The sequence below is a fragment of the Aphelocoma coerulescens genome, chromosome 18 (assembly GCF_041296385.1).
Source record: "Aphelocoma coerulescens isolate FSJ_1873_10779 chromosome 18, UR_Acoe_1.0, whole genome shotgun sequence".
In the NCBI taxonomy this organism is placed as follows: Eukaryota; Metazoa; Chordata; class Aves; order Passeriformes; family Corvidae; genus Aphelocoma; species Aphelocoma coerulescens.
The window spans coordinates 8,214,332-8,242,234 of NC_091031.1; the positions used below are offsets into that span (position 1 = coordinate 8,214,332).

Sequence of the window (27,903 nt, forward strand, 5' to 3'; positions counted from 1 at the left end):
TTCAACCTGAGTTATTCTATGATTTTAATGCATTTTACACTCATCATCTTTGGCTTTCTTCAGATATCAAACTGAGAAAGACTAGGCTTGAAAGTTCATTTGCATAAAGCATGGCCAGAAAAAATGTTGTGAGTTTAACTGCTTTGTAGGACTGAGACATATGACCCAGCCAGAAAGAGGTAAAAATCTCTGTACGACATGATAGCTCTACAAAGAAAAATGATTACAAGTCTGAGGAATTACAAGTCTTTTGAAATACATATCACAGGCCTATATGTGTTTGCAAAACAAACTGGAACTGCAAGGTAACTACTGAGACACTTTTAAAGCACTACAGCCTCCAGTGTCCTGCATAATAAGGGCCAAGATGGCTTTTGGGCACAGCCTCCCCTGGCTGCAAGGTTATATATCGTACAGTCTGAGCTGCTCCTTCATGTCTCCTTCAGACATCTCTCCAAACGTGTCACTTTTTTCCTTCATCAGTCTGAAGATGGCAGCCAGCTGCTCTCTCTGCACCCTGTCGAGAAGAAAAGGAGAAGTAGGAATAGCCAGTCCAGGAGCAAAAACACCACGGTCAAATGAAACACAGAGCCAAAGGCAGGTTGCTGTACAAACCTTACTGGCTGCAGGAAATCTGTGGGAGATAAGACAGAGATAGCCTCTGGTTCTCCTTCCTCCCCCTTCCCATCTATCCCATCATCCTGCACGTCTTTCTGCAGCTCCTTAAACGTGGAGATAAACCAGCCTGCTTTAACACCAGCTTTGGAGTTCCTTAGGGCTTATCTGTGCTCAAACTTTCAAGATAACTCGACATGTGGAGTTTTGTAAGACCAGCATGTCCCAATTCAGCAGACTCCATAATGAACCTGGAGTAAGATCCAACAGCACAGTGTGCTTTCCTTCTGTAACGAGAGGATGCAGATACAGAGTAATTCAGGAGTAGCTATTAAATTTTAAATGTATATCCTAATTTAAAACTAGAGCTAGCCAGTGTGTGTACCTCCCAGTGTGGACATGACTTTAATCAGCCACTGGAAGATAAGATCACAGGGGAATTTGCTTGGATTCGAGTTTGTCTGCCAATGTCAAATGGTGAGATGGACCCAGGTAGCCAGTCCAGCAGTGAGGTGGTCTCTGTATGGGCAGAGGCTGACCAGTGGACCACCTAGCTCAGATTTTTAATCCCCTAGTAGATGATTAACACCCTTCTCCCCTTAACAGGATATCCTGATTTTTCCATACCCTGAACCACTTAACCACTGTACATCCTGTAAAGATTGGTAACTGTGACAGGGCTTTACTGGGGAGGGCAGCAAAGGAGTGTCATTTGTTTGCAGGTAGCTCATGAACTGATGTACAAAATCCTCTTTTAGGGCAAAATGAATGTGCACCTGGCTCCAGGCAGGTCTGGCTGAGGGATGTAATGTTCCCACTGCCACACTCCTACCTGATTGGGATCAGGCTGCTCTATTGCCTAGCACATCTCATTCCTGACCCTCCTGTGGGAGATGAAAAGAACTAATGAGGATGTGGTGCTTTATGACTGTAACAAGGCAGATGTAGTTCCCGTTACTTCAAGGCTTATTTTGTCCCTGCATGAGTGTGAGGCCAGAACTCAGTGACAGCTCAGAGCACAGACCTGCCACAATCTCAGCTCATCCTGCTTGTTCAGCACCCTTAGACCTCCTGTGGGCTAAAAACACAGAATCTGGCTTTTACTCCCACGTGGCCACCCTGTCACCTCTTTCCTGCCACAACCATCTTCCCACACAGGACTTGAAACCATTTAATTAATCCATTTAAATGCAAGCCACTGGATAACCTGGGGTAGTCTTCCTGCAAGGCCTGTGTGGACGAGCTATCAGCTGTTCTGGAAACAGAAGGGGCAGTAATAACTATTGACAGGCAGAATGGGGACACAATCTTTGCTTGAAAGAAAGGACAGCATCAGCACACCAGCAGCCACCACACCACGAAAAAGACCGGTGGAAGAGAGTCAGGAATGAGCAGAGGAATCAGCAGAAGCAGGAACAGCAGCCTGTCCTCTCAGCACTGCTGAAGCAAACAGGGCAGGGAAAAAGCAGATCCTGGCTAAAACAAGTTCATTTGCCAGTTCTTTTCAATTGCAATTAAAATGCAATGGTCCTACGGCCAAACATATCCTGGTAATGATGTGGGATCTTTTGGTTATGGAAGCCTGAATTTGTCTGTCTCTTCTCTAATGTTTTTTCTCACAGGAAGAGCATCCAGCTGCCCTTTCCAGACGAGAGGAAGGGAAGCAGGGTCATTAGTGATCAATATTTTATTTTAGATCACCGCTGGGCACCAGAGGGCACGTTGCCAGTCTTGTGTGGAGAAATTCAATACAGAGCTTGGCCTCCCGTGTCTGCAGTGCATCCCAGCTGGGAGTGCTCACACAGGTCTGCACCCCTCACTCCTTATTTCACAGATATCAGCACTGCTGAAACCTCTCCAAAGGCCCATTTCCTTGTCTCCAAAGTCAGGATCACAGACAATATTCACTCTTTTTTTTTTGAAGCACAACATCAGTGCATTTTGGCTCTCCCTTCAACTTTAAATATCATAACTGTGCATTTGGAAAACAGAAAAAAGAGCTGTTACTGCTGTTACTTCTCTGCATTCCATAATCTACTACAAAGGGACACCAAAACAAAGATAAAGAGAGAAAAGAGCCTGGGAAGGAAGAGTAAGGCACCACAAACATGAAACTGTGTTTGAAGAGGAGCTTCTCCTATCAGAGGCGACCTTGCAAAACAGCTTTGTAGTGCTCCAGCTTGGTTTGGTTTTGGATGAGTTCAGATCAAACACACCCCCTTCACAAAGAGAATCATTCTGTCTTCTCATAAATGCTGTCCTCAAAACTACTTGGATTCAGGAGTTCAAACAGGATTTTACTGATTGCTGACAAAATAGATTAATTAAGGATTTTCGAAGCAGCCTAATTCTTCTTCATAGGCAATTACATTTGCATACTTAGCTCCCTTAGGCTCTTTTTAGACATTTTAGTCCAAGACTCTTACAGTTAGCTGGAGGTTTGGGGCAGTGAGCCATAGGTATGTTAGCGATCTGGGGTTTAGGAACTGCTAAGCACCCGTGTCCACAGCAGCTGAAATCCTGGGCAGAGCTCTGCATTGGGAATGTTGTTAATTGCTCTGCAGCCAAACAAGACCAGGATCCTGCTGCAACACTGCGTTGCTTCAGCAGAAAAGAAGGGAATATCCCTGATTTTCCCTCTGATCATTTATGGGAATGTAATCATTTGTGGGGTAAAAGTCATAGGAGGGCAGAATGTACCTCTAACCTAAAATCCAGATTTTCAACACAAATCTCTTGAGGAAGAAGTTACAAGCTGCTGGAGGGAGGGAGAACAAGCACAAACCAAATAAACTATTCAAAGATTTATTGGACCAAACAAAGGCAATTTTTACAGATTCAAGCCACTAGAGTTACAGTCCTTTGTATAAGAGCCACCATCAGATACAAAACAAACAAACAAAAACAAACAGAAGTAAAAAATACCCAGACAGCCATTTGAGCTGAAGAAAGAGTTTGACTTGCTGCCACTAGCAAAAATCTGGACTTAACTACCGACTTTGCTGGATGTACATATTGCCATGTAACTGAAACACAACGGATATAAGGCATTCTTTGCATAGTTGGGTGCTTGGGACACAGTCAGCCAGCCAGCACCGAGGGGACACAGCGGCTGTACCAGCGGGATGTTGAAGCAGAGGGTCCAGATGTGCCTAAATTCATATGCAAACCACTGAACACGCTTGCAGTTGTCGGCTGGGAAGGGGCAGCCCAGCCTCTTCCAAAGCTGAAGCCTCCTGCTGTTCTTTAAACGAGCCCTTTTATGAAGAGTTTGCCAACCCCAGGCGCTGGAAAGGACAACTGTGTACAAGGTTTCAAGTATTGTCTGCACAGGAATTAAAAAGGGGAAAAGAAAAAAAAGCAGCCTGTTGGGCTTCTGATATGTTTGCAGCGTTAGCCAAGAGGCAGTAACAGAGAAGCTTTGAAGGGCATGTCCCCACCCAGCCTGGTGTTTCTACAACATCACTACAGGACTCGGACCCTCTTCTCTCTCTCAAAAACCAGCTGGGTTTGATTTAAAACCAAGCATGTGCCCAGCCAAATTCATCTGCTCTGTGTGACAGAGCTGAGGGGCAACGCTGAGCTCTGGCTCGCATGGACCAGCAAGAGAAGAGCGCACTGGAACAGCAAGCAGGCAGAGGAATGGGGAGTGTGCCCCTCCCAGGACCTCCACTATCTCATCCTGAGCCAGAGGGAACCCCTGATGTGAGAGCTACCTCCTTGGGTCTCTCCTCTTGGGAACTGGAGCAGGGAAAAGTGAGGATGCAGATATTAACAGCAGCCAAAGTGTGGTCTCTCCACCACAAGTGGAGCAGCTAAACTGTCAAGCTTTATCACTTCTTGAGTCTCCTGTCTACCTACAGAATCAGCTCTCTGCTAAAATAACTACAGAAGCAAGATTTGACTCAGCCCAGCCATCAACTGCCATCCCTCACATGGACCCCACTTTGTCCCTCGGAGTAAAGCAGCTTTGTACAACATTGGAAATCACAGGCAGTTCCCACCTCCCAGCAGTAAAGAGGAGTTTGGCTCCAGGATAAAAAACTCAAGAGTCTGGTACAAGGTCCTGGCTGGTCTGAGAGAAGAGCTATGGTTTGTCCACCCCAGGAAAGGAATAACATAGATTTCATGGCCTAATACATGGAACAAGCACAACTAATAGACTCGCTGCATATTTAGTGTTCACTTTGGGTTTTGTTTGTGGGGAGAGGGAGGAAGGTTCTTCCCAGTCCCCCAAACACAACTCAAGTCACTGCTTGGGCCCAGCCCCAGTCCATGGAGCCACACAACAGGATCTCCTCAAACTTGACAGGAGTTTTTGAAGAACTCAACTTCAGACCAAGAGGGGATCCCAAGTTTTGAGGGTTTATGGATTTCTCTTATGGGTGTGTTTGGTTGGTTTTGGTATTTCTCTCAAGCCTTTAAAGATGCCAAGGGATGCCTTTAGGAGGAGGCTAGGGACAACTTCATATAGTCTTCAGGTCTGCAAAGAGAAAGAGGGAGAGAAATCATTTCAGTCATTCTACTCCTCAGGTTGGTTCATTATTATTCACACAAACGAGCAGGGGGAGCCCTCGGTGTGTGTGTTGGGGGGAAGGCAAGGCAGCTTCCCCCTCAGGGCAGGACAAGTTGCTGTTCTGCAAACCTCATGCCTCTAAGAAGGACTTTGCTTCATCAACTGCAGCAGGATAGTCGAAACCCAATCAGAAGTGCAAATCCTCTTGTCTGGCACCAAGCTAAGTTACAACCCTTCTGAGCTACTAATAAGAACTGGAGAAGCCCAACTAATTAACTCCAGGGGTTACTGCCTCATTGTCCTGTGCAGAGCCTCCTGGGGCTGCTGGCACCCTTGTCCAGCCCAGATTCCTCTTCCCACCTGTAGCCAGATGAGCCAGGAACAAGTGCTGATTTCACAGGGCAGTGTGCCTGAACAGCTCGACCTTTCTCAATCTTTCAACACGAGTCTGTTCAAGGGAAGGAGGTAAAAACCCCAAACTCCCTGCAGGTCACTTCCTTTCAATGGGAAGCTCTGCCAGTGTCCCAGGGAAGGAGGGTGAGATGAGTAGATGTGTTTTATGTGTGGGGACATCCAGGCACTCCCTCCAGGTCTTGTTAGCAGAGCCAGGGGCTAAAAAAGGTGGTCCCTTGTTCTCAGCTGGAACCTTCCAGACACTCTGCCCTTGGTGCCCCAGCATCTCTCATGGGTGAGCCATCCACATCAGGAAACACCCAGCAGAAGGCTGGACAGCTGCCCATGCACACAGAGACCTGCACTGGGGTACAGGGAAGCTACAACACACATCACCTACCCTACAAACACATACAGACACACCCCAGCCTCGTTCCTCCTGGATTCAACAGGGATCATGGTCCATAACACCTGAGCCACATTTGAAAGTCCCCTACTCCTGCCAGCTACAGTGTGAGGGTGAGGAACAGCCTCATTTCTTCCTCAGTCTTCTGCCAAATCTTGCCTTCTCCAGCAGCCGTCTGAGCGTGGCCGGTGACCCGGATCCCAGATGGGAGATGCTGGGGGAAGCATCACGTGGGACTGGGGTTACTGCAGCGACGTTGCCAAGGCTCAGTGGCCATCCCATTAGGACAAAGAAAGGAAATTTTCCGGAGTGGATAATCACTCTGCGGGATTCGCAGCGCTGAGGAGCGGATCATCCCGCTCAAGTCACGCAAGCATAATCAGATTTCATGTGTGAGGGCATAAGCTCGTTGCCACGGGGGCCCAGGAGGGGATGTCCCCTCCAGCGTGCCACAGCTGGAGTGGGGAGGGATGGAGGACATAAGAGAGGATGGATGAGTCCCTCACAGGATACTTATCTCCAGCACAGGGCCAGGCTGACAGCTGGGGTGAGAAGATCTCAAAACCAGCATGACCCTAATGGAGGGTGTCCATTAGAGCCAGAAATTCCCATCTGCACAACAGGGATACCCCTTTCTGCTCCTGGAGCAAGCTGTGAGGGGAATTGGACTAAAGAGCATGAGGCTGTCTGGGACACTGGGGCCATATAACCCCCCCTGGCTGAGAAGCTCTGGCATTGCTGCCATGGAACCTGAAAGTCTTAATTAGCTTGGGATGGAGACTCAGAGATTTGAGCCACTGCTTATGCTTGGCTCTTCCCTCCTTTCCATTTTCCTTGGATCTGCATGCTTGCCCGCAGCAGCTCATCAATCAAACCAGGTTAGGGCCTTCTTTTGCCAGAAGCTGTAGCATTTCTTCTGATAAAGATTATCCAGGTTTCTCTGTTCTTGCCCAAGCCAATGGCCAAGTCATTGAATTGCATGATTTGTCAGCTGGACATGTTCTGTGCAAAGAACAGCTGGAGAACAAGGAGCCCAGACAAAAGCAGGTCCTGGAATATGAGGGTGGCTCAGGAACTGAAGGTCTCAAAGTAGCATGGAAACTGTGTGTCTTGGTGGCCTCAGGAGCATTCCCTCACTCCAGCTCAGCCACAGCATTGACACAAGGCTTCTTGCTTTTGAGAGCAGACAGCACCTCAGCTCTGAAAAACAGGAGCTACTGGCGGCATTCCCATGTGCATTTATCGCTCACGTGTGCAAAAGTCCACAGCCCGTCAGGAAATCTCTACCCCATTCATAGACTATGGCTTTCCAAAGGAGTCCTGACTCACTCTAAGGAGAGCCCAGAGCATCCTACTGTAACCATGCCTGGTAACTGCTTGTGCCCTTTTCAGGAGTAGTTTCACTCAAAAAGATGATTTTCAGAAGCACGGAGCATTCCCAGCTCCTTTCCCTGGCTCAGGACCTTGTCAGGACCATGAATCCTCTGCTCTGAAATCGTGGCAAGGAAGGTGGACAGCAACCTGGCTCCAGAATCTTCTCACTCCAAACTAGGACTGACCCTTGAGGATGAAGAGCAGGGAACAAAAGCCCTTAGTGCTCGGCAGACCTGGCAATGGGTGGTTGAGTTCTCCCCAGGAAGTTCCCTCCCATCTCACTGCTGGGGATGGTCCCATCACCACCGTCCCTGTTTCTTTACCATCTCATCTCTGATGGTGACTATAACCCAGTCTTGAGGTATTGCAGGAAGACTATGAGGAATGACACGCTAAATCCGAGCTTTCCTGGTGCTCCCAAAAGTGTGAGCCTGTTGCTTCAGCCGATCAGTAAAACACAGAGAGGACTTAAATGCAGACCAGGGAGACAGAGCTTAGAAGAGAGAAGCGTGATTGAGTGAGAGGTACCAAAAGGAGCTTCATCAACACAAATCTGAAATTCCTCCAGTGGGACAGAGAAGTTGAAAGGTGCACTGGGCTTTGGCAAATACCTGCCAGAACCAGTGTGACCAGGGAGCACAAGTCCCATTGCCTTTAGGACAGGGCTGGTGAGGAGTGGGAGTCAGTGGGATCGGGGGCTGTATCACCCCCAGCAGACCTTGCCCGCAGCTGTTTCAAGGCAGAAGCTTCCCACATTTCCCAGCCAGAGCAGCAACAACTGAAAAGGCCAGAACACAGCCAGGAAGGTGGCTTGTGCTCCTGACCAGCTCATCCATCAGTCGTGTGCCCATTCCCTTGCAACACTCCTGACCACCCCAGCCAACACCACAGCAGTGGGAAAAGCCACGGCCGGGCGGGGCTGCGCTTTCCTCCATCACTCAGTGTTTGCTCTCCAGCTCGCTGAACACCAGTTTGCTCCCAGCCTGGTGAGATGCCCCAGTTCCCTGCGACCCTGGGTCTCTCCCAGCTGCAGGGGAGCCCAGGGCAGGCAGAGCAGGGCTCCTAAGGAGTTAGCAGGCAGAGAACAGCCAGCTGCCCATGCTGCACAAGGCTAAGCAGAAGCAGATGAAGACAAGTCATGAGCGCTGGGTGAGGGAGACACGGAGAAGCAGCCACAAGCCAGGACAATTCAGGACCTGAGCCAAAAAAAAAACCCCGGGAGCTCAAGCAGAGTTGCTGTCTGAACTAAAATCTCATGCCAAGGCAGGGTCAGAGACTCATACCCTGCAAAGGCTACGGGGGAGTTTGCAAGGGTTTCCTCTCTGGGACAGGAGAGGAGGAGATGAGGAAGGGGCTTCCTGGCCTCCCGTTCCCTGGCTTTCTGAGGGACGCACCCTGAGTTACTCTGTTTTTAAAGCTTTTGGGGATTCATGACTCAGTCATGACTATAAATAGGGCCAGGGCTCCAGTCCACTGACAGCTCATAGGTCAGAGGACGTTTTCCCGGTGATATGGAGGCAGGGAACAGCTCCAGGCCACCAGCAGACTTCTGCCTCATCCAAGTGGAGCTGAGCACCTACAGAGTGAGCATGAGGGGGAGCTCAGCAGGGATCCCCAAATATACAGTGCCCTTTACTACAAGAGGCAGGTGGGAAGCAAACACACCTCATGGCCTGGGTGTTTGGCAGCTGAAAGCAACCTTGCCCATGGCTGGTGCCATCCCTGTGGCTTGTGGCCGTGGTGAAGCAGTGGCCACCCTGCCTTGCAGAGTCCCATGGCCCTGGGCTCTGCACCCCTTGCTGTTACTCCTCCTCCCTCAGCCCAGGACGACTACCGTGCTGCAGAAGATGAGAAGCAAACAAATAATAAAACCCCCCCAAAAAGCCCAAACTTACCAGCTTCCCTCATCCAAAAGAAGCACCATGCTGGACAGGACAGGACAGGACAGGACAGCAAAGCACTGGGTGGGGGGAAGGTTAGCAAAAGAGAGGGAGAAGAAAGAGGCCCAGACCCCATGCAGTACAGAGGGGGGAGTGAGCAAGCAAGCCAGGGTTATGTGATGGCAATGCAGGGGGTGGACAGGGACAGATGCCAATGGACAGCTCTCCCAAAATGCAACCTCCCCCAGCCCTGTCCACCCACCTATTTTTGGAGGGCCGCTAGTGGAGTGGTTTGAAATAGGTCAAGGTCTGTCAACACAGTCATTAAGCCCCTGCAGCTGCTTCCTGCCCTTGTGTGCTCCAGAGTTGTCATCACCAGCATTGTCTCATTCGAAATTCCAACTTCAGCACGGTTGTCCCTCATGCCACAGCTGCACCCCACATTGATTCAGGATGCCTTGCAGAGCAGGGAAAGGTCTCTCCTCTCTGCCATTTCCTAGAACCCAGGGTCTACCCAGGACACTCTGCCTTGCTGAAATTCCAGGGTCCAAGCCCAGTTTTTTTCAGTGCCTCATCCCCAAGAGGCACTCTGAACCCAGTTGGGGAGGAGGCACGTTTCCATTGCTAAATTTCCACCAAGGGCTGAGCTTGATATTTGCAGCCATCCAATTCCCCTTGCATGAATTCCAATTTGCAGTTGAGCCCTAGGCTTAAATCCAGTCTGTATTCAAACAGTGTCACCTCAACCCATCTGTGGCTGGCCAGGAGGTGAGAGCAGAGGACTGAGAGGCAGGAGGAGAGTTTGCTCCTTGAAAGGGTCACCTGCCTGTGGGAACTGAGCCCATTAGCCAGGGAAACTGGGCAGCTATCCCTATCTTCCCTGCACTCTTCCAGGGGCTGACAGTGGTCTGGGGGATCTCCTGCTCCACCCAGGAGTGCCCCTGCCAACAGCAGAGCATGTCTGAGCAGTTTGGTGCCATTCATCAGACCCTGTTCAAGGGATCTGCCATGGGGCAGCGTCTGGCTCTTCACCCCCACCTCTTCCTCAATTCCAGACACAGGACAGAGAGGAGAGACCTTTCTAGAGCCTGTCAGTGGGATCTGCTCTCCTTTCTCCTGCCAACACACCTAGCCAAGAGTGACAAGGAGAAAGCACAGACAGCTCAACCCCTTGACATCACTGAGGCCAACCAAGGCTTGGCTGGGACCTGCTTTGCCTCATGGAAAGAGAGAACTGAAAGCAGACGCCCAGGGGGGCCATTTCTCCATTGTTTTTTATTATGAGTGGGGCCTTGTTGCAGCTGTCAATGCTCAGCAGAGTCCTGACCATACTCATTTCTAACAGAAAAAATCCCCACTAACCTCTTTCAACCTTAAGGGAGGTTTGAAGAGCATCTGGCAGAGACCACTCCAAGCCATCCATGAGAGCCAGGCCCTGAAGGCATTACTGGGGAGCTCTTCCTCCCTCCTCCACAGGAGCTGCCCAGCCAGGACAGCTCCACCACCACCTCTCAGGCAGCCTGGCTGTGTCTCACACCACACCTCAGCCCTGTCTGAGCAGGGGCAGCTGCACCACCACAGCTCACACTTCCTGAGCTACAGCTTTGCACCGTGGCAGCTACAGCTGGCAACAGACGGCCAAAAGCCTCAGGTGCAGAAGAGAAGGATTTGGGAATAAGCTGTGCTGGCTGGACCAAGGGCTGCATCCTTCCCCTGCACTCTTCCCCTTCCTGCCCAGACTGTTTTTCTCCCCCAGGGAGGCAAAGGCTATGTGCTTCTGTTCTAGGACTGGTGACCCACCAGGTGTGATCAAGCACAGCCACCACCACAGCAGATGTATTTACCAACAGGATTTACTGTCCTCCTCCCTCAGTGAACACTCTAATTTTTAAGGCTGAAGTCACCAGAAGCAGGAAGTTGCATCACTCAGTAAAGGTCACATTCCTTCCCCTTCTAGTCCAGATTTAGCACCAGTTGGAAGCCACAAGACTCAAGTGAATTGTAGACAGGACAACCACAACTTCTGCAGGGATGCAGGTTACAACAGAAGTGGGATTTTTTGCTTAAATAACCAAATCTATTGCATGCCTGTACTCTCCTGTCTGAAGTCCTACAGCTCCTCCTGGAACAGGCGAGGAATATTTTCCATGGCATCTCCAAAATCAAGGAGTCCCAAAATTCAGACTTGTGAACTACACAAGAAGTAGCCTCTGAGGACCCACTTGCATTTTTGGGATGTTGCTTACAGCTGCTTCCCGTGGGAACCTGTTGGTTCCTGGGAAAGCTGGAGGAGTGACAGGGCTAAAAGCAAACACTAAACCTGTCTCAGCTTTGATAACACACCTTAGGACTAACCACCCACTCAGCAGCAGCCCCAATTTCCCAAATCAGTACGAAAAAGTGGCTGTGGGATGTCCAGCTTCAGGCATCCAAGATGGAAGAGGTGAGCATCCAAACGTGGGAGCCCCCACTCCCCCTGGAGTGCTCATGGACAGTGAGATGGAGGCAGAGGGGAGTGGACTCATTAATCTGTTATGAGGAGGGAAGGGCAGGGAGGTGGGGAGGGAGGTGGGACAGGCAACCAACTGCAGCTCAGAACAACCCCTCCCCTGGAAAATAACCCGAAAGCAAAATAACCCAAGACACGAGCAGGTGTTATCAGTGGTACCACTACCTCTAAGCAGCAGCATGTCCTTACCAAAAAGATTTGCAAGAATATTTGTGGCCGAGGACCTAAGGTACTTGCTACAGAGATGTGAGATCAGAGGTCAGCTCAATCCTGCAACATAAAGGTGGCAAACCCGGGTCACAGCAGGTCAGCAGCACGGTCGGGGCACATGGAGTGGGGGAGAGGGATGGAAGGACAAGGAGAAGGATGCAGGACAAGGCTGAGCCGCTGTGCTCAGCTCGCCCAGCTTACCTGGCAGCAGCCCTGCCCCCTTGCACCACCTGCGAGGCCTGCAATGAAAAGCTGCTGATGCCGCAGTGAAGATTTGAGGGGGGGGAAAGTAAGCCAGCAACAAAGCAAGACAAAAAAACATTCACAAAGCTGCCTTAAAGAAATGAACAACACAAATATGGAAGAGAAGAAAATAAAGGAGCAGTAGGAAAAACACGTCTGCCAACGACCCTCAGTGGGGAAGGCTGCTGAGAGCCTCTGAGGGACACGAAGCCCAGGCACTGTCCATCAGTTCCAGGTGCACTGTCCTGCCCTGGGGCTGCTCCAGACACACAAGAGCAGAGGTGCCTGAGCAGTGCCATGTGCCCAGGACAGGTCCATCACCCCCTGGAGCCTGTTCTACAGTCCTGAGTACAAACCCCCCATCCCACCACATCCTTAGGCAGTGTCCCCTCAGTGTCCCCAGGTGACAAGGGCATTTTTTGCCACACAGGAGCCAGCCCAAGGCCCTGCAGGAGTCCTGGCCCTGAAAAACTGAGCAGTGATTGCTCAGCTGCTTTGGATGGAGCTGCTGGTGCAAAGGGTTTGAAGTTTACCACCTGCAGATAGATTTTTGCATTGGTGTTTGGAAGGATTCTGAAAAGCAAACCCCATCGAGCCCCATGGGTGTCCCTGGCATTCACTCAGTTCATCCCACCACCACCCTTCCCAAGTGAAAAATACAGTGACACTCACAGCCCTGCTCAGCGATTTACAGGGTGGGGACTTCAGGCACAACAAAGACACATGGAAAAGAAGAAAGCAAACGTTTTTTCCTGATGCCACCAATGCAGAATCAACCCCGTGCCAGAGGAAACCAGAGCTCATTTCTGTTGCTGACCCCAGAGCAGGGCAGGTCTCTGGATTTACTCTGCCTACCACAATGCCCTACTCATATCACAGAGATAAACCTCAGCCAGCCCAGCTGGTGGCATCACAAAGATGCTGCCCAAGGGCCTCAAGGCAAGGTTTGCTAGCAGGAGATGCCTGAGCCAGGGGAGAGCTGTGATCCTGTGATCCCCCCATCCATGCCTTCCCTGCTGTGCTCAAGTTTCTGCTTGGTTCTTTACACCAGGCCAGCTGTGGTGGTACTTAGACCATGATCTGACAGGCAAGGGGTGACAAACACCCCTAAATCACTCTCTGCAAACCTCTGGGTGGAGAACTGGGTCCCACAGCTGTCAGGACAGCAGTGGAGAGAACACCATCTCCCAGGCTTGTTGAGCCACCAGTGGGAAGTCAATTCCTTGGAGCTCATCCTCAGGGAAGGGGTGTGAGCTGCAGGCACTTGTAAGGGAGCAGCCTGCCACAGAGCCCTCAGCTGTGGGGTTATTCCTTGTATAGGCTGGGGAATCTCGAGCCAGGAAGGTTGTTTTAAGTGACAGGACAGGTTCAACCTTTCTTCATGCAGGACTCAGGAGGACACTTCAGCAAAAAGTGCAAGATGGACAATTCTCCCTCTCTACCAGGCCCACTACTTGGTAAATCCCCACCACGTCCAGCTGAGGAGACAGCCCTGGGGATGGACACTTCCAGTATCAGCCCCATCTCAGTGAGCTCTAAAACCTCACACTCCCTCACTTTGCCCCAGTATTGCTGAGCTGTGCCCATGTCCTTGGTTGGGAGGCCATCCACAGGGCCAAGGGAGGGGAAGTAACCAGAGATCAGATCCTCAACAGACGTATCAACACAGAACTAATGGGATCAGGGCAAATACACCAGCTGCATCCACCAGGAAATTTGGTCTAAGCATCCAGAGGAGCTCCAAAGGTATTTAGGGCCATCTCCTAAATCAGTGTGACTTTATTTGTTCTTGTGTCCTCCTGGGTGGGAGAGTTCTGGAACTCCAGAGCAATGAGACGCTGAGGGCAGTGTGGGGAGAGAGGTCTGAGCACACCCAGCTTGCTCCAAGGACATGTCAGCCAGGTGGGCTTGGGCAAGAAGAAGAAGGAAGCTCAACTTACCTTTGTTCTTCCTCTAGTTCTTCTTTGGACATCATTGACTTGTACTGGTTTCCCCTCAGCTTTCCAGGACTGTATTTAAAAGAAAACGTCTCATCTGCAGCTGGAGAGGGGAGAGGGGAGACAAAAAAAGAACAAGAAATCTGTGAACCAAAGACCTCCCGAGAGCCACAACCAACAGCAGTGGGGTTGTTCCCTTGGGGTGCTCTCTGACCTCTGTTCCTGCACCCCAAATGCTCTGGCCACCCCAGCACACCTCCTGAGTCAGCTCCAATCTCCAGAAAGCCTGGGCAGTGCTGGGGAAGCGGTGTGGATCCCAGAGGAGAGCCAAGGTGCTGCCAGCCAGAGGATGGCAGGAGCTGGGCCACAGCCAGCACTGCAAACAGTGAGGACTGCTGAGAGCGAGCAGCCTGCTGGAAGCAGATCCCAGTAAATCCTACAGCACAGGAACCATATGCTGTTGTTCTCCCTGGATTCAAAGCCTTGCAGGCCCATCTTGGCTTATCAAGGCATGCTAATCCTGCCCTGATTAACTCGCAGCATTTCCCGCTTCTCCTCTCTAGACTTGCATTCCTTCTCCCTCCCTCCCTCTCCTTGTCCAGGGGCCCTTTCCCAAGCTTGGGGCTCACGGATGGTGTCCCAGGCCACGCAGACCTGCAGCTCTCCTGCAGCCCTTGACAAAGCTTGTGAAAAGAAGAAGATGACACACAGCAAATCCCAGGGCTGCAAACAGCACTGAGCCATGGCAGCCCCAGGACCACCAACACAGCCGGGTCCAAGGCCCTCTGTCACCAGACCTGAAGAGGAAACCAAGGTCTCCTTCTCCTGGGTGCTCTCCCACCTGACTCACCAGCCTCAGCCCTGTGCTAATTAGAGCACCAAAGCTCACAGACTCTGAGCCAAAGCCGATCCTTTTCCAATCGGATTTTGTTCGAGCACTATTTGCTTTTAAAAACCTCTCCCGTGCTTTATCTTCCTACAGATGGGAGAAAACAACAGGAGGGGAGGTCAATCCAAAAGGTGGCCCAGGAGGAGCTGCTGCTTTGAGTAGTCGCCTTTGTGGGTTATCTGTGGGCTGCTTATCTGAGAGCCTTTATCTCCCAAGGACTGCAGGACTTGGCTGCTTCACATCCAACCATCCAGCACTGCTGTTTCCACATTCCCAGAAACATCTGCTGCTTCCCCTGACCCTCAGAGCCCTGGGGATGCTTCCAAGGGGTGCACAAAAGGACGATGTTACTTCATCATCTGCACGGCCCTGAAAAATTGCACATGATCCACAAACCAGTATCCAGGATACCTACCAGCTCCAGCAGGACCCCTAAAGGGGTGAAACCCTTGGCAGGAGAGAAAGCCCCAACTTGTACATAACACATGGATGGATCCTCTGTCCCCATTAACACAGGAAGCTCCTTCCCATCCTCTCCACTGCTATTGTGGCCATATTCATGATTGTCTCTCCTCCTCCACCTGCCCAAATGAAAAACCCCTCACAGCTCCTCCCCTCCCTTCCTCACACCCAGGGTTCAGCATCAGCAGCTTCCCTCTCTTTTCCAATCAATACTGACTGCCCTTAAGGATTTTTCTCCTTGTGTTCAATACCTTGGTTTCGGGATTTCTCCAACCCCAAGCTCGTGCCCGCATTCAGCTGCTGCCAGACCTTGGGGACCCCCTCATAAAAGGCAAGTCAGAGCCTCATCTGAACCAGATCCAGAACCAGAGATCTCAGAAACAAGCAGTGCAAGGCTTCCCAGGGAGACTGGAGTGACCATGCCTGGGAGTGAGATGGGAATTTCACAGAGACCTCCTCCCTGCTAATGCCCACATTTCCTCACTTCTTTACATCTCCAAGTTCCTGATCTTGGGGAGCGTCCCTGGGAAATTCCTGCTGAGTTACTGCTCAATTACTGATCCAGAGTATTTCTCTAAGCCTTAAATGCCATCGGGGCTCCCAGGGGATGCAAACCCTTTATCCAGCTTTGTCACAAATGTGTGAACACAAGCAGCCCAAAGCTGTGGTTTGCAGCCCCAAACATTCAGCTTGGCCATATTCCACTTCCCTCGGTGGGAAACCCTCTCCATGGGCAAACAAACAAACCTGGCCAGCTGGAAACAAGCAGTAATGCTGCAGCTTATCAGCACTTTGGGTGACCATAAAAGTGCATGGAAAGAAAATTCAGCTGGCTGCTGCTTTGGGAGATATTAGGAGAAAGAAAAAAAAAGAAAAGAGGGTGTAACATCCTGTTCCTGATGCTGGTGCAGAGCAGGAGCTGTTCATTACCTTTGTAAAGCTCGACTGATTTCAAGGACAATTAAGATTGTTTCCTTCACGTGGTTTTCAGCAAAATCAAGTGAGATTAGGGATTTAGACTGGCCGAAAAAGAGTAGCTTAGTTGCCACCTCACCAAAATAATAAGGGAGGAAGGAGGCAAGGAAGGTCCCCATCTCCCAGCCCACACAGTGTGATTAAAAATAGGAGACTGTGTGGCTTTGGAAACCTCTGGCTGTCTTTTGAGCTCAGGAACTTTTTTTGCAGATTGAAAACGAACTTCAGGAAACACACAGAAAAGGGGAGGCTGGGTTTTCATGTAGACAGGGAAAACACTACAGGAATAGGAGGTGACCTACTTACTGAGAGGCTCCATGAGTTCATATTAAAGAAAACATTTGTCTTTCATCTCTGTGCCCTCGTCTTGCCAGTGCTGTGACCCTGAGCTGGCAGGGTGAGAGCAGACCCTCCCCTGAACATGCTTGCTCTGGCGTGATCCACATGTTATCCCTGCCAGCTCCCTGCCCGAAGTGTTGGGAAGGCTGCTCCCGTGGTTTTGGTCAGAGGGCAGCATCCCAGGCTGGTGACAGATGCCTGCAGGATCCCCACAAGCCCCAGGGGAATCTCTGCTGGTGGGTTAAGTGGGGCCAGCGCACACAGGAGACAGGGAAGGAAGGAGCAGGGCTGATGCCAGCAAAGCCAGGGCACTGCTGGCATTCCCAGCTGCATTCTGCTGTCTCCTCAGCGGGCTGGGCCATCTCTTTGCCCAGCCCCACCATAAAACACTTCAGAAAGGGTGTGAATAATTCAGGAAAGGAGTCAGGGGCTGCCTGCAGGATGTGCTTAGGGAGGACACAGTGCTAGCCAGGACTCACAGCCAGGGGCCATCATCTTCTCCTGATCCCAAGTCACAGCCGCTTCAGAACGATGCCCTGCGCTGCCAGGGCAGCCCTGGAACAGAGCTGAACCCACAGAGGCAGACACTGGCAGAGCAGCATTACTGAGCACCCATTTGGCAGGATGCACCCATCAATCCTCAAACCAGACCCCACAGTGACATCCCCAACCCCCAGTGCTGTGAGGAAGCCTAGGGGGTGGAATGAGGGTATTTTGGGAGCCCCGTCTCCAAAGGCGCTTCCCCCACCTTGCAGGAATGGCACCAGGATTAAAATTTGATTCTCTGTGGCATTAGGCATAATCCATCCTCCCGAGCTGGGGGATTGCCACACAGCACCTTCAAACAGCCAGGCAGAAAGTGGGGCAGGGAAGGGAGAACACCCCAAGGCCTCCTGCTGCCCCAGCTGTCCCCAGCCACCCCAAGCCAGGACTCCTGGGGACATCCCAGCATCTCCAGGGCTGCTCAGGGGAGCAGAGTCCCCTTCAGACACACATTCCTGCTCGGCACCATCTGTTTCATTTTCTTAGGAGTGCAGCAGTTGTCACCCCAATTAGTCAATTAATCATTTTCCAATCAACTAATTGGTTAATCAGTTAAACGTGGCTCTGACTAAAGCCCCTGGAGATTGTCTTGGATGCAGGCAAGGAGCTTTTGGAGCAGCTGCATCACAAAGCTACCCCATGGCAAACAGCCCAAGGGCACCTGGGGAAGGGGTAGGAATTTCCTCAACACCTCCTGGAGGAAGGAGACCATTCCCAAGCACTCAGGGCTTCAGACCTGTCCGTAATCTCCCTGCAGAGTTCTGGCTTGCTTGACACTCACCATCCTCATCCTCCGGCTCTCTCACCACCAGCTTCTCGTTTTCTGAGTCCACCTCTTCCTCCTGGAGGAGTTAAAAACAGAGCAGACATGAGGAGAAGGTGTTATGCTGAATAACCCCTGCTGGGTTGGGGCAGGGCTGGGATGCAGAGCCTGGAGCTCCTGTGGAGGGCTGAGCACTCCTTCCCTGCTTCCTCCATGGAACAGGACAAAAGGATGCTCACTAGTGGGTGAGGTTTATTATTATGCTTTCATCTCACTGGTCAGTCACAGGGATCTGGCCCACCCAAAGCTGTGAAATGCAAATGCCTCCCCATAACTGAAGAGATTAAGGTTTTTAAAGAAGAGATTTGTGCCTGAGCACCCTCCTCCCCACTGCACCCCTGCCACCCCTCCTGCCCAGGGACAGGCAGGGGACTGAGCCAAGAGCTGTGGGGACATCTGTGTGCCCCCAGGCCAGGCTTGGACAGACTGTCCTGGCATTAGGAAAAGGTGGATCCCCAGCCAAAGCCCCCCTGCAGCCATGGGCCCCGCAGCTGCTCTGAAGCACTGGGATGTTCACCAGTTGGGCCCAGTGGTTGAAGGCAGCACTGGGGAGTTGTGCTGGGACCCCTCCAGGAGCCATCCACAGCTGGTGCCTGGAGCACAGGTGGGAGCAGCAACAGCATGTTTTGGGGGTTTTTTTTAAATGCAAAGCAATTTTGGAAGTTTTGGGGTTCCCTTCTACAAGGTACAATGCACTTCATGAAGCCCAGATTCCTTGTCCTGTTCAGAAACTCCAAGCAGGGAGAAAGGGAAGCACTCCAGCTCTGGCAGAGCCCCTCCATGAGTGATTTCCTCCAGCACAGCCCTGTGCTCCAGCTGCAAACCCCTGTGAGCCGAGCCCAGGGGTCAGCAGCACCTTGGGGTGTCCTCCTGTATCCCTGGCCCCGTGCATCCCATGGGCTGGCAAAAAGGCAAAGCACATGGCAGAGAGGGGAGGAGGAGCATGGAGGGAGGCTGCCAAGCTCCACATCATCAAGGGACACATGGGAAAAGCTGGGGTGAAGGACACCCAAGGGGAATGACACTGACCCAAGAGAGACCATGCACAGAGTCAAGTGCTGGCTTTGCAGTGCAGAGCTTTGGAGGAGCTGCTGGAGCACAGCCCCAGCCCAGAACTGGGTTAGTTTGTCATCAGGGTGGAATGTGCATTATTCACAGCCACTTGGCTTCCTCTGGCCACTCTGTTCCCCAGAAGGAGATGCCACTGGGACCCCCCGCCCGCTGCAGCCACGGCTATTTTGGGCCACAATTCCAAACATGGGCACTTCCCGCTGGACACCCGAACTTCCCCTGAGGATGGCTGGGGAGGCACCCAAAGGAGTGGCCTCAGGGAAGGGATACTCAGCTCTGGTGACTCGGCTACAAGCCCAGGGCAGTAGTTCCCCATCACATCCATCTTTCCCTGAGAGCTGGGACATCCCCTGGGAGGCCCAACCTTCCAGGAGCAGACACAAGGAGGGGGATTTTAGCTTCTTCCTTGCCTGGGCATTAGGAACCGAGCATTTAACAATGACAGCAAGCAGGAAATTTGGGTGGCAAACCTCCAAGGAAGGAAAATGTATCTGCTCCAACACAGAGGAAGAGGCACTTGACAGGAGCAGAGAGGGAACAGCCAGGGATGCCAGGCTGGCAGGCGACAGCAGCGTGCCAGGGCTGTCTGGGCACCCCTGCTCGTGGCAGCCAGGAGCTGCCTACAGCACAACACTTTTCTGCTTGGATGGCTTGGAGGCAGATGCCAGCACCTCCCTTCCCCCCGTGCTGTGGCCCCAGACTCCACATCCCTGTCCCTCTGCCTTCCTGGGGCTGCTCCCTCCCGCAGCCATTGTGGTCCAGCTGCCTCCAAGGGACCCCCCTCACTGACCCCCATCCCCAGGGCATTGCTCCCTCCACCTCCAAGAAGTACACCTGCACCTGGAACACCATTTCTTTCTGTTTTAAATGGGGGGAGTCATTAAGAGGCCACCCAACCCCACCAGGGGAGAAGAGCAGGCAAGCTTTGCCCCCCTCCCCATGGCCACTGCCACCCTGGGACAATGTCCCACCCACACTGTGTGCTGTGCCACCCTCCCCAGGCTGGCTCTCCCTCCCACGCACCTCTGCATGGCTGGAAAGTGCAGCGTGGCCACACGTGTCCTCTGCTTGTCCTGTGTGCCCGAGGCTGGATCCAGGCGAGGCACCCAACGGTGGTATCTGGAAAAGGGCAAAAGCTTTGAGCACAAACATCCCCAGCTCTCTGGATGTGGCCAATAGCCCACCTTGCCCCATGCCCAAGCCTGTGCTGCCTCTGATCCATGTGCCAAGCCATGGCATGGCTGCTGGAGTGAGGAACACCAGAGAGCTCCAGTGCCCAGCCCTGGAGCCAGGGTTTGGGGCTCATGAGCTGCTCTCTGCGGCAGCCTCAGCCCGTGGGATGGCACCGGAGCAAGGAGCCATCAGTGAGGGGGACTGGCTCTGCTGGGCTGCCCGTGTGTCCTGGCAGGGCTGGAGGCAGCATCCCGGGATGCTGATGCAGCAGATCAGGACTAGCAGGAAGGGAGAGGATATGCTCGGTTTGGTAATGTTCTGCCAGCTGCCTTCTCCATCCCAGGGAAACACCCCCTGGAAACCCCTCCAGCAATCCTGGGGCTGGGGCTTCCCAGCCCTCTCGGCCCCACAGCAGCTGTAAGTGGCCTCGGCCCCCGTGCACAGCCAGCTTTTCCTGTCCAAAACCTGCTCAGATGAAGGTTTCCCTGCTGTGCCTGGAGGGCTGTGGAGGAGGATCTGCGTGGGCTGGGAGCAGGGACACCGTGTCCCTTGGCCTTGCAGTGAAATACCAGCGCCGGGCTGGGAACAGCCTCTGGGCTGGCTGGAAATGGCAGCAGGGACAAAGCCCAGCCTCGAGCCTGGCTGTGCCCCTGCGAGCCAGAGAGGAGGGGAGAGCCCTCTCTGTCTGGAGCAGCCCCGAATTTCAGAGCTCTCAGCCCTGCCGTAGCCGGTGGGTGCTGCTGTCCCGGCTCTCTCGCAGCCGAGGGATGCTCCGAGAGGAGGGCAGCGCCCTGCAGCCAAAACAGGGAGGGGGGAGGCGTTGGGACAACACTGGGAGACACCAAAGGGGACATCGTGGCACCCCAGGCACTGCTCTTCCGCAGGAAGCACAGCCCAGGGGGAATGCAGGGAGACGGTTTTGAGCAGCTGGGAGTGAGGGAAGGAACAGCTGGAGAAGGAAGGACCTGAGTGCTCTTGTCCAACAGCCCACAAACCAGCATCCCTCCGGTGAGCAGCGGCCACGAAAACCTCCCCGCAGGAAAGGAAGAAGGCGAGAATCAGCACTGCAGGGAGCCGTGCACGTCATTATCCGGGAGCATCAGGAGGAGACTTGACACGGGCCGCCCCGAGCAGCTGCTGCAGCGAACAAAGATCTCATTGCCGAGCCGAGGGGACGCGTTGGGCGGCAGCTGCCTGGCCCCGGGGCCACGCAGGGCTGGGAACGCTCCCTGCCCGCTCCTGCCCGCGGGCGGCACGGAGCCAGCCCAGCCCGCAGCACATCCCGTGCCCCGGTACACCTGAATCGGACCCGGGCACAGCGCGCCCGGGGCTCCGGAAAGCCCAGGGTTAAAATCCAGCAAGTCATCCACCTTAAATAACAAGGCAGCGATCCATCTGCCTCGGCGTTTGGCAGCTCCTAGCTGCGGAGCCGAAGCATTTGTTGGATCATCACAAACGTGCTGCTGCCCTTTAGCTCCATGGCCACGAGCGAGATGCCCGTGCGTGAGGCTGACTCTGTCAGCGGGGTTTGGACCAAAGCAGAGCCAGGACAAGGCTTCGGGGACATTTTGGACACAGCCAGCACTGACCGTGGACAACCCTGAGTCTCCCAGGGGAGGATGGCTCAGATAGAGGAGCTTGGCATCGTGACCCCAAATCACCCCCTCTTGGCTCTGCCACCACTGAACCCTCTCTCAGCCTGCGGGAGATGAGAGCCAGGCTTCCCACCACAGTGTCATCTGGTTTTCAGCTCATTTCTGGCCATTTCCTCCCCACTTCCTCCATCCCCCGTGCAAACCCCTCTGAGCAATGGGTTTCTTTCTCAGAAAGGACAAGAGGAGACTTTGGGGGTGGTGTGTCCCTCACCCTTTCTTCAGCTGAAGGGACAGCCCTGGCACCTATGGGCAGGTTGGGGCCAAATAAGTGCCCTGCTTCAGCTTCAGGAAAAGGGAAGATCCCAGGCTGCAAAGCAAGAGGAGAAAATTATCTTGGATTAAACTCCTGGGCCCTGTGTGTTGCCATTTATGGCTGCACTTTCTGCTCCAAGCCTGATGCAAGACATTGCAAGAGGGAAAGAAAGCAGACAGGAGAGAGCCAGCCAGAAAGAGAAAAGCCAGGAGAAAAGGGGAATGAAGAAACCCTTACAAAAGACTAAATAATAACAATGCTGGGCAGAGTTCAGCAGAGCAAAGCAGCTGCTCTGTCGGCAGCTCCCCTTCACCCACCACTGGGGCTCTCCGTCCTGCTGGCCAGAGAAGCAGCTGCTACAGAACAAGAGCAGTTCTGCAGCCCTGGTGATGCTCCTGCCAGCTCTGGGGTGCCTGGAGAGGATGTGCCTCATGGGGAGATGGCGTTTTGCAGGTCTGAGCCCCGCAAAGAGTGGGAGCGACTGCTCCTGTCACTTCCCCTGTCACCGCTACAGGCAAGGATAAGCCACAGAGTGGGCAGAGCATTTCTGAAGCTCCGGGACCATCCAGCCCTTAATGAGGATCAGGCAGTGCCAGGGCTGATGAGGAAAACACTGGTGTGTCCCTCAGCAGGGCGCAGAGCCCAGCTCAGCAGCACCCATCCCTGCAGGCACCACCACATCCCAGCGTGCCTCCCCCAGGATCACATCCAGCCGGCTCATTCCCTTTTTGCTACAGCCTCTGGGAAGCAAACACCACACACCAGCACATCCCTGGCTGCCCAGATGAGCTGGATGGCATCCTTGGGAGCAGTGGCAGGCAAAGCTGGCCCTCACCTGGCAGCCCTTCACATAGGTGGGCACTTCAGGAGGCAGAGAGTCCTTGTGGCCTCTGCTCCAGCAGTGCCCCAGCTCTGGCACAGCTCCCAGGGCTTTACCCAGCCCAGCAGGACCTGGGCAGCAGCCCAACTTCCAGGACCCATGCTGGGGACTCAACACAGACCCCAATGCCACCGTGCCCCACACCACGTCCCAGCACCAGCCCCATGGCTGGCATTCACGGGGGCACGACACGTGCGCAGGCTCCCCAGGGTGTGACACACGTCCTGTCTCACTTCCCAGTTTCCAGCCACTGCAAGAGATGATGCATTTGTCCTTGGCACAGGCTGCTCTGGGTGAGAGCTGGGCGCATCTGAGCAGTCAGGGATCTGGGTGGGGAGCCCTGCATTCCCTGGCAGTGCCGCTGCCAGGGCTGTGACAAGGGGTAGCACATCACCACATCCCTCCCCAGTGCCCTGCGGGACGGTGGAGCTCCTGTCCCAGCCCGCTGGCAGTGCAGACACAGCCTGAACAGCTGCCAATTACAGCCAGACTTAATTAGACACCCTCTCCCCTCTGGCACAGGGAGGGCAGGCAGAAGGTATTAGAGGGGGAAATGATGAGTTTTTAAATGCAAAGAGGGCTCCTGGTGGGAGCGGGGTGGTTTGTGCTGCCTGGTGCGTGCAGAGGCACCGGGAGCCCCAGCGAGGTGGGGGGCACAGGGGAAACGCACCAGGAGCTTGGCAGAAGGGACAGATGAAGCCTTTGTGCCTCTGCTATGCAGGTGACAGCCCCACAAGCTGCCCTGCTCAGGCAGGGTTTGTGTGTCCCCTCTCCCCACTGTCACCCACTTGCCACTGCTCTGTTTGAAGCTCTCAGCTGCAATTAACCCTTGGCCAACCAGCCAGGCTGCCGTGCCCAGGCACTGCCCACGCACCCTCGCCATCTCCAGAGCATTTTGGCCAGGATGGCATCCCGGCAGTGCTCTGGTCCAAAGCTGAAAACCCCGCCCGGTCCGTGCCACTTCCAGGACAGAATGGCTCGTTAGAGAGCTGAAGTTTGTGAGGGTTTCTCACAAGAACCACGCTCCACTCCGCAGCTCCAGCGCCGCTGCCGTTCCCACCCAGCAGCTTTTCATTAGGGGATTGCTTTGACAGCACTGCCTCATCCGTTAACGAGCTGGGGATGGGGATGAGAACAGACAACGACAGACTAATTAAGTTTTTTTCAGTGATGGGAGCCAGCAGAGACAAGGGGAACTACTACCAGCAGTTAAGGGAAACAAGGACTCCTGAGCTCCTTTTCCTGCTCTGCCGCTGGTTCATTTCGTAGCCCTGAGCACGATGCTGCAATGAACTGGTCACTGCAGAGAAGGGCAGGGAGGCTTCAGTTGTAGCGATTTTACCAGCCCTGCAGGAGATGGAAGCAGGAGGGAGGCTGGGACACACAGCTACCCCAGCAGACCCCAGTTTGCACAGGCAGGGAGCAGGGAAGGAGGAGGCAGCGGGATGCACGGCTCCAGCCCGTCATTAACACACCGAGGCTGCTCTCCCTGGGCGGGTTCATCCATCGGCATTTTGGTCGAGTCGTTAATGGCTGCGGGGAAGCCGATCCAGCCTGGCACAGTGCGTGCTGAGCAAACACGGGGGAAAGAAAATAAATAAGGAAAGCAAATAAATAAGGAAAGGAAGCTCTCCGGGTGCCGAGCACAGCCCTCTGCTTGCTGATGTACTGAGAAGCCCTGAGCCTGCAGGAGCCAGCAGCGGGACAGGGGCTGGGAGCTTCGTCTGCTGAGTCACATCAGGGGACCGCAGCCCTCGGCCGAGCCAAGACAGGCTGGAAAGGGAATGATTCCATCAGCAGCCGCCTGCAAAGCACTCCCTGCTCTGCCCAGGGCCAGCCCCATCCCTGCCTGTAATATCTGCTGGGCTTGGGTCTGAGTGGTGCTGGAGGAGGAGAAGGATGAAGCAACTTTGAGAATGTTCGTAGGGAGCAAAACCAAGGAATCCAGGGAGACTCTGCAGAGTTGTGGATGGTCTCTCCTACTCTGCCCACAGGACCACCCCTTGGATCAGCAGGCTGGGCACTGCCACACGTGTGTGGTGCCTGCTGGAAGCACACGTAGTCCCTCGGCCGTGCCACCCAGCCCCGGGGCCGGCCAGCCTGGCCAGGCAGCGCTGGCAACCACGGGGTCATGCGCGGGCCACAGCTCCCAAACACTTGCTCAGCAGCGAGAAACATCGCTTCCCCTCCCACTGCTCCCCACCACCACCCAGATCACACGTGCCTGGTCCCTGTCCTTCCCAAAGGGATGCTGCTCAGGCCCAGGGTGACTTGTTTTGCCTTGCTCCCACAGTGAGGGAACTATTTCCCAGGAGGAAAAGCTGGCCAGGACCTTATTCAGCTCCAGTGCCCCCTTTGCTGCAAGAGGGGCTGAGGGCAGTGAGGGCACCCAGTCCCACAGAGCCCAGCTGGGCCTCTGGAGGACACAGAACTCCCCATTTCTTGAGTAAGAACTCATTCCAGGCGCACAAATCTCTGTTACTGCACCTGTGCCGAGAGGGGATAAAGGACCTGAGCCCTTCTCTGAAGGCAACAAGCACTGCAGCAGTGCCTGTGCAAAGAAATCAGGGCTGAAGAGCAGCCAGAGGGGAGGAAAACATTCCCAAGACTTGAGCTAGCCGCAGAGGAACCTGTGGGCTCTGGCAGCTCTGGATCCGGCTGTCTGTCCCGGTGGGTGCTGCACCTCCCCAGAGAGCAGCTCCAGCCCAGTGGCCAACTTTGGTGCTGAGCTGGTCCAGCCAGGACCCAGCTGGTTGACGGTGGCCCAGGAGTTCTCCAGAGATCCTGATACTCAAAGGCACCAATAAATCACACGACAGAGAAACAGATGTGGTTTCCAGGACGCCGGGACAAGTGATGGGACTGCTCAATAGCTGTAGCCATGGCCAAGGGGCACCAGGAAGGGGAGAGGGAGAGCTCCGAGGCTCAGAAACCACGAGAGGAGGTGCTGAGGAGCACAGGGAGGCAGAGCCACATCCCAGCCCCGAGATCAGGTCAGGGCTCACCCCGGGCTGTTACAGAGCATCACAGTGCAGAGCAGGGTGTGCAAGCCCCCGGGACCTGCCCAAGGCCATCCAGTGAGTCAGTGGAGATGCTTTCCAAGGCGAGGGCTGTCTACGCACTGCCCGGCAGCCTGGATACAGTTGCTGAGGATTACAAATGCTGCTAATAATAGCCAGGAGGCGACTGGGCCCCAGCCCTGCGAGCCCCGGCCCAAACACGCTGCCGGCACACAGTGACGCTCCCGCATTCCCGAGCCACCCCAGCACTCCCTTCCTGCCTTTGGACAAGGGGCCACATGGGAGAAAACCACCAAGGCAGGGAGTTCAGGCACCTCAGGTTGTCACCGAGTCCCATCCAGGCTGGGCAAGAGCAGAACAAGATCTTCCCATGGACATTGGGTCACCCTTTTATCTTTAAACAAGATCCGGTGGAGGAGGAGGATTTATAAGCATCGCTGCCGCCCCCAGCCCCCCCAGTTCAGCCAGGGGTCAGAGCTTGGGGCCAGCATCCTGCTGGGGCTGGGAAGGAGTGGGGCGGTCCCTTCCCTGGGGCAGGCAGGGACAGCGCGAGGAACCTGCGCTGGCACGGGGACAGTTTGCTGTAACCCACAGCAAAGGGATGCGGACGGGAAGAACAAACACATCCACATACCCCAGCACCTGGATAAGCCCTTGGGAAAAGGAAAAGGCTCACAGGGGTTAGATGTGCACACAGGAGAGGCTCGCACTGACATACGCTTCTCTTCCCTTAAATCTTCACTTTCTTGATTATTTTTAGGAGCATTCCTTGGGGAACGGGATTGGGAAGGAGCCAGAACCGCCCCCCCCTCCCCCCCCCCAAACCGCTGCCTCCCTCGGGGACAACGGGCTTGTCCCTACCGAAGACAAAACATGGGTTTTGCTGGACCGCTCTTATTTTAGGGGAAAACCCCGAGCGCTGCTCCCTCCCCGCCACCCGCGGGGACAGAGGGCTGGAGAAGGGAAAGGGGGGGGGGGGGAGGGCTGGAGGGACCCCGGCTGCGGGGACCCCGGCGGTCCCAGGTGAGGCTCCTCGGGGAGCCGGTCTCACCTTGCTCTCCGCATCCTCTCGGTGCCCGGGCTGCCGGGGCTCCGCAGGATGCTGCCGGGGCTCCGCGGGCGGCTGCCGGGGCTCCGCGGGCGGCTGCCGGGGCTCCGCGGGCGGCTGCCGGGGGATGCTCTCGGCCTCCGCGGGGCTGGGCTCGGCCGCGGGGCCCGGCTCCGCCGGCGCATCCCGCTGCTCGGCGACCGCCTCCTTCCCCTCGTCGCCCGCCCCGACCTCCTCCACCGGCACCCGGCTCCCCTCGTCCTCCGGCCCTTCGGTCGCTGCCGCTGCCGCCGCTTCGCTCCCGGGGCCGCCCTCCCGAGCCGGCTCCGCCGCGGGCTCCTGGGGCCGCTCCGCCGCCCGCTCGCCGCCGCCTCCCCGCAGCCTCAGGAAGACGGAGGCGAGGACGAGGGCCAGGACGGTGAAGAGCAGCGGGACGGCCAGGTACAAGTCCACGGCCAGGTCCATCCTGCCCTGCCGCCGGAGCCCGCCCGACCCGACTGCGCGGCCGCGGGGGGTGCGCGGGCAGCGCTCGGCCGGCGGCGGGGCTGGGCCGGCTCTCGGCCGGCTTTACCCGGCGTCATCCGCCGGCCCTGCCCACCGCCCCGGCCCCCCCGGCCCCGGCACCCATCTCCCGCTCCCAACCGGCAGCCAGAGCCAGGCCCCGCTCCCTGCCCGCCGGGGATGCGCGC

The 27,903-nt window shown here is 54.6% G+C and overlaps 1 protein-coding gene across 5 annotated transcripts; it reads right to left on the minus strand.

Annotated features, from left to right (window-relative positions):
• On the minus strand, nucleotides 1–27,788 carry MXRA7 (matrix remodeling associated 7). 5 transcript variants are annotated; one of them, XM_069032386.1, is made up of 7 exons: nucleotides 27,218–27,788; nucleotides 20,209–20,304; nucleotides 18,073–18,133; nucleotides 14,087–14,186; nucleotides 12,105–12,155; nucleotides 11,883–11,963; nucleotides 3,405–5,098 (listed from the first exon to the last, which is right to left on the minus strand). In XM_069032386.1, exons 1-6 carry the CDS (start codon nucleotides 27,677–27,679, stop codon nucleotides 11,930–11,932), a joined length of 804 nt encoding a protein of 267 aa, XP_068888487.1. In that variant the 5' UTR covers nucleotides 27,680–27,788; the 3' UTR covers nucleotides 3,405–5,098; nucleotides 11,883–11,929. The 5 variants fall into 5 exon arrangements, 4 of the variants coding, with proteins under 4 accessions (XP_068888486.1, XP_068888487.1, XP_068888489.1 ...); XR_011155695.1 differs by having other exon boundaries at nucleotides 5,082–5,098; nucleotides 12,105–12,142; XM_069032388.1 differs by lacking the exon at nucleotides 12,105–12,155.
• Between the last annotated feature and the right edge of the window lie 115 nt (nucleotides 27,789–27,903).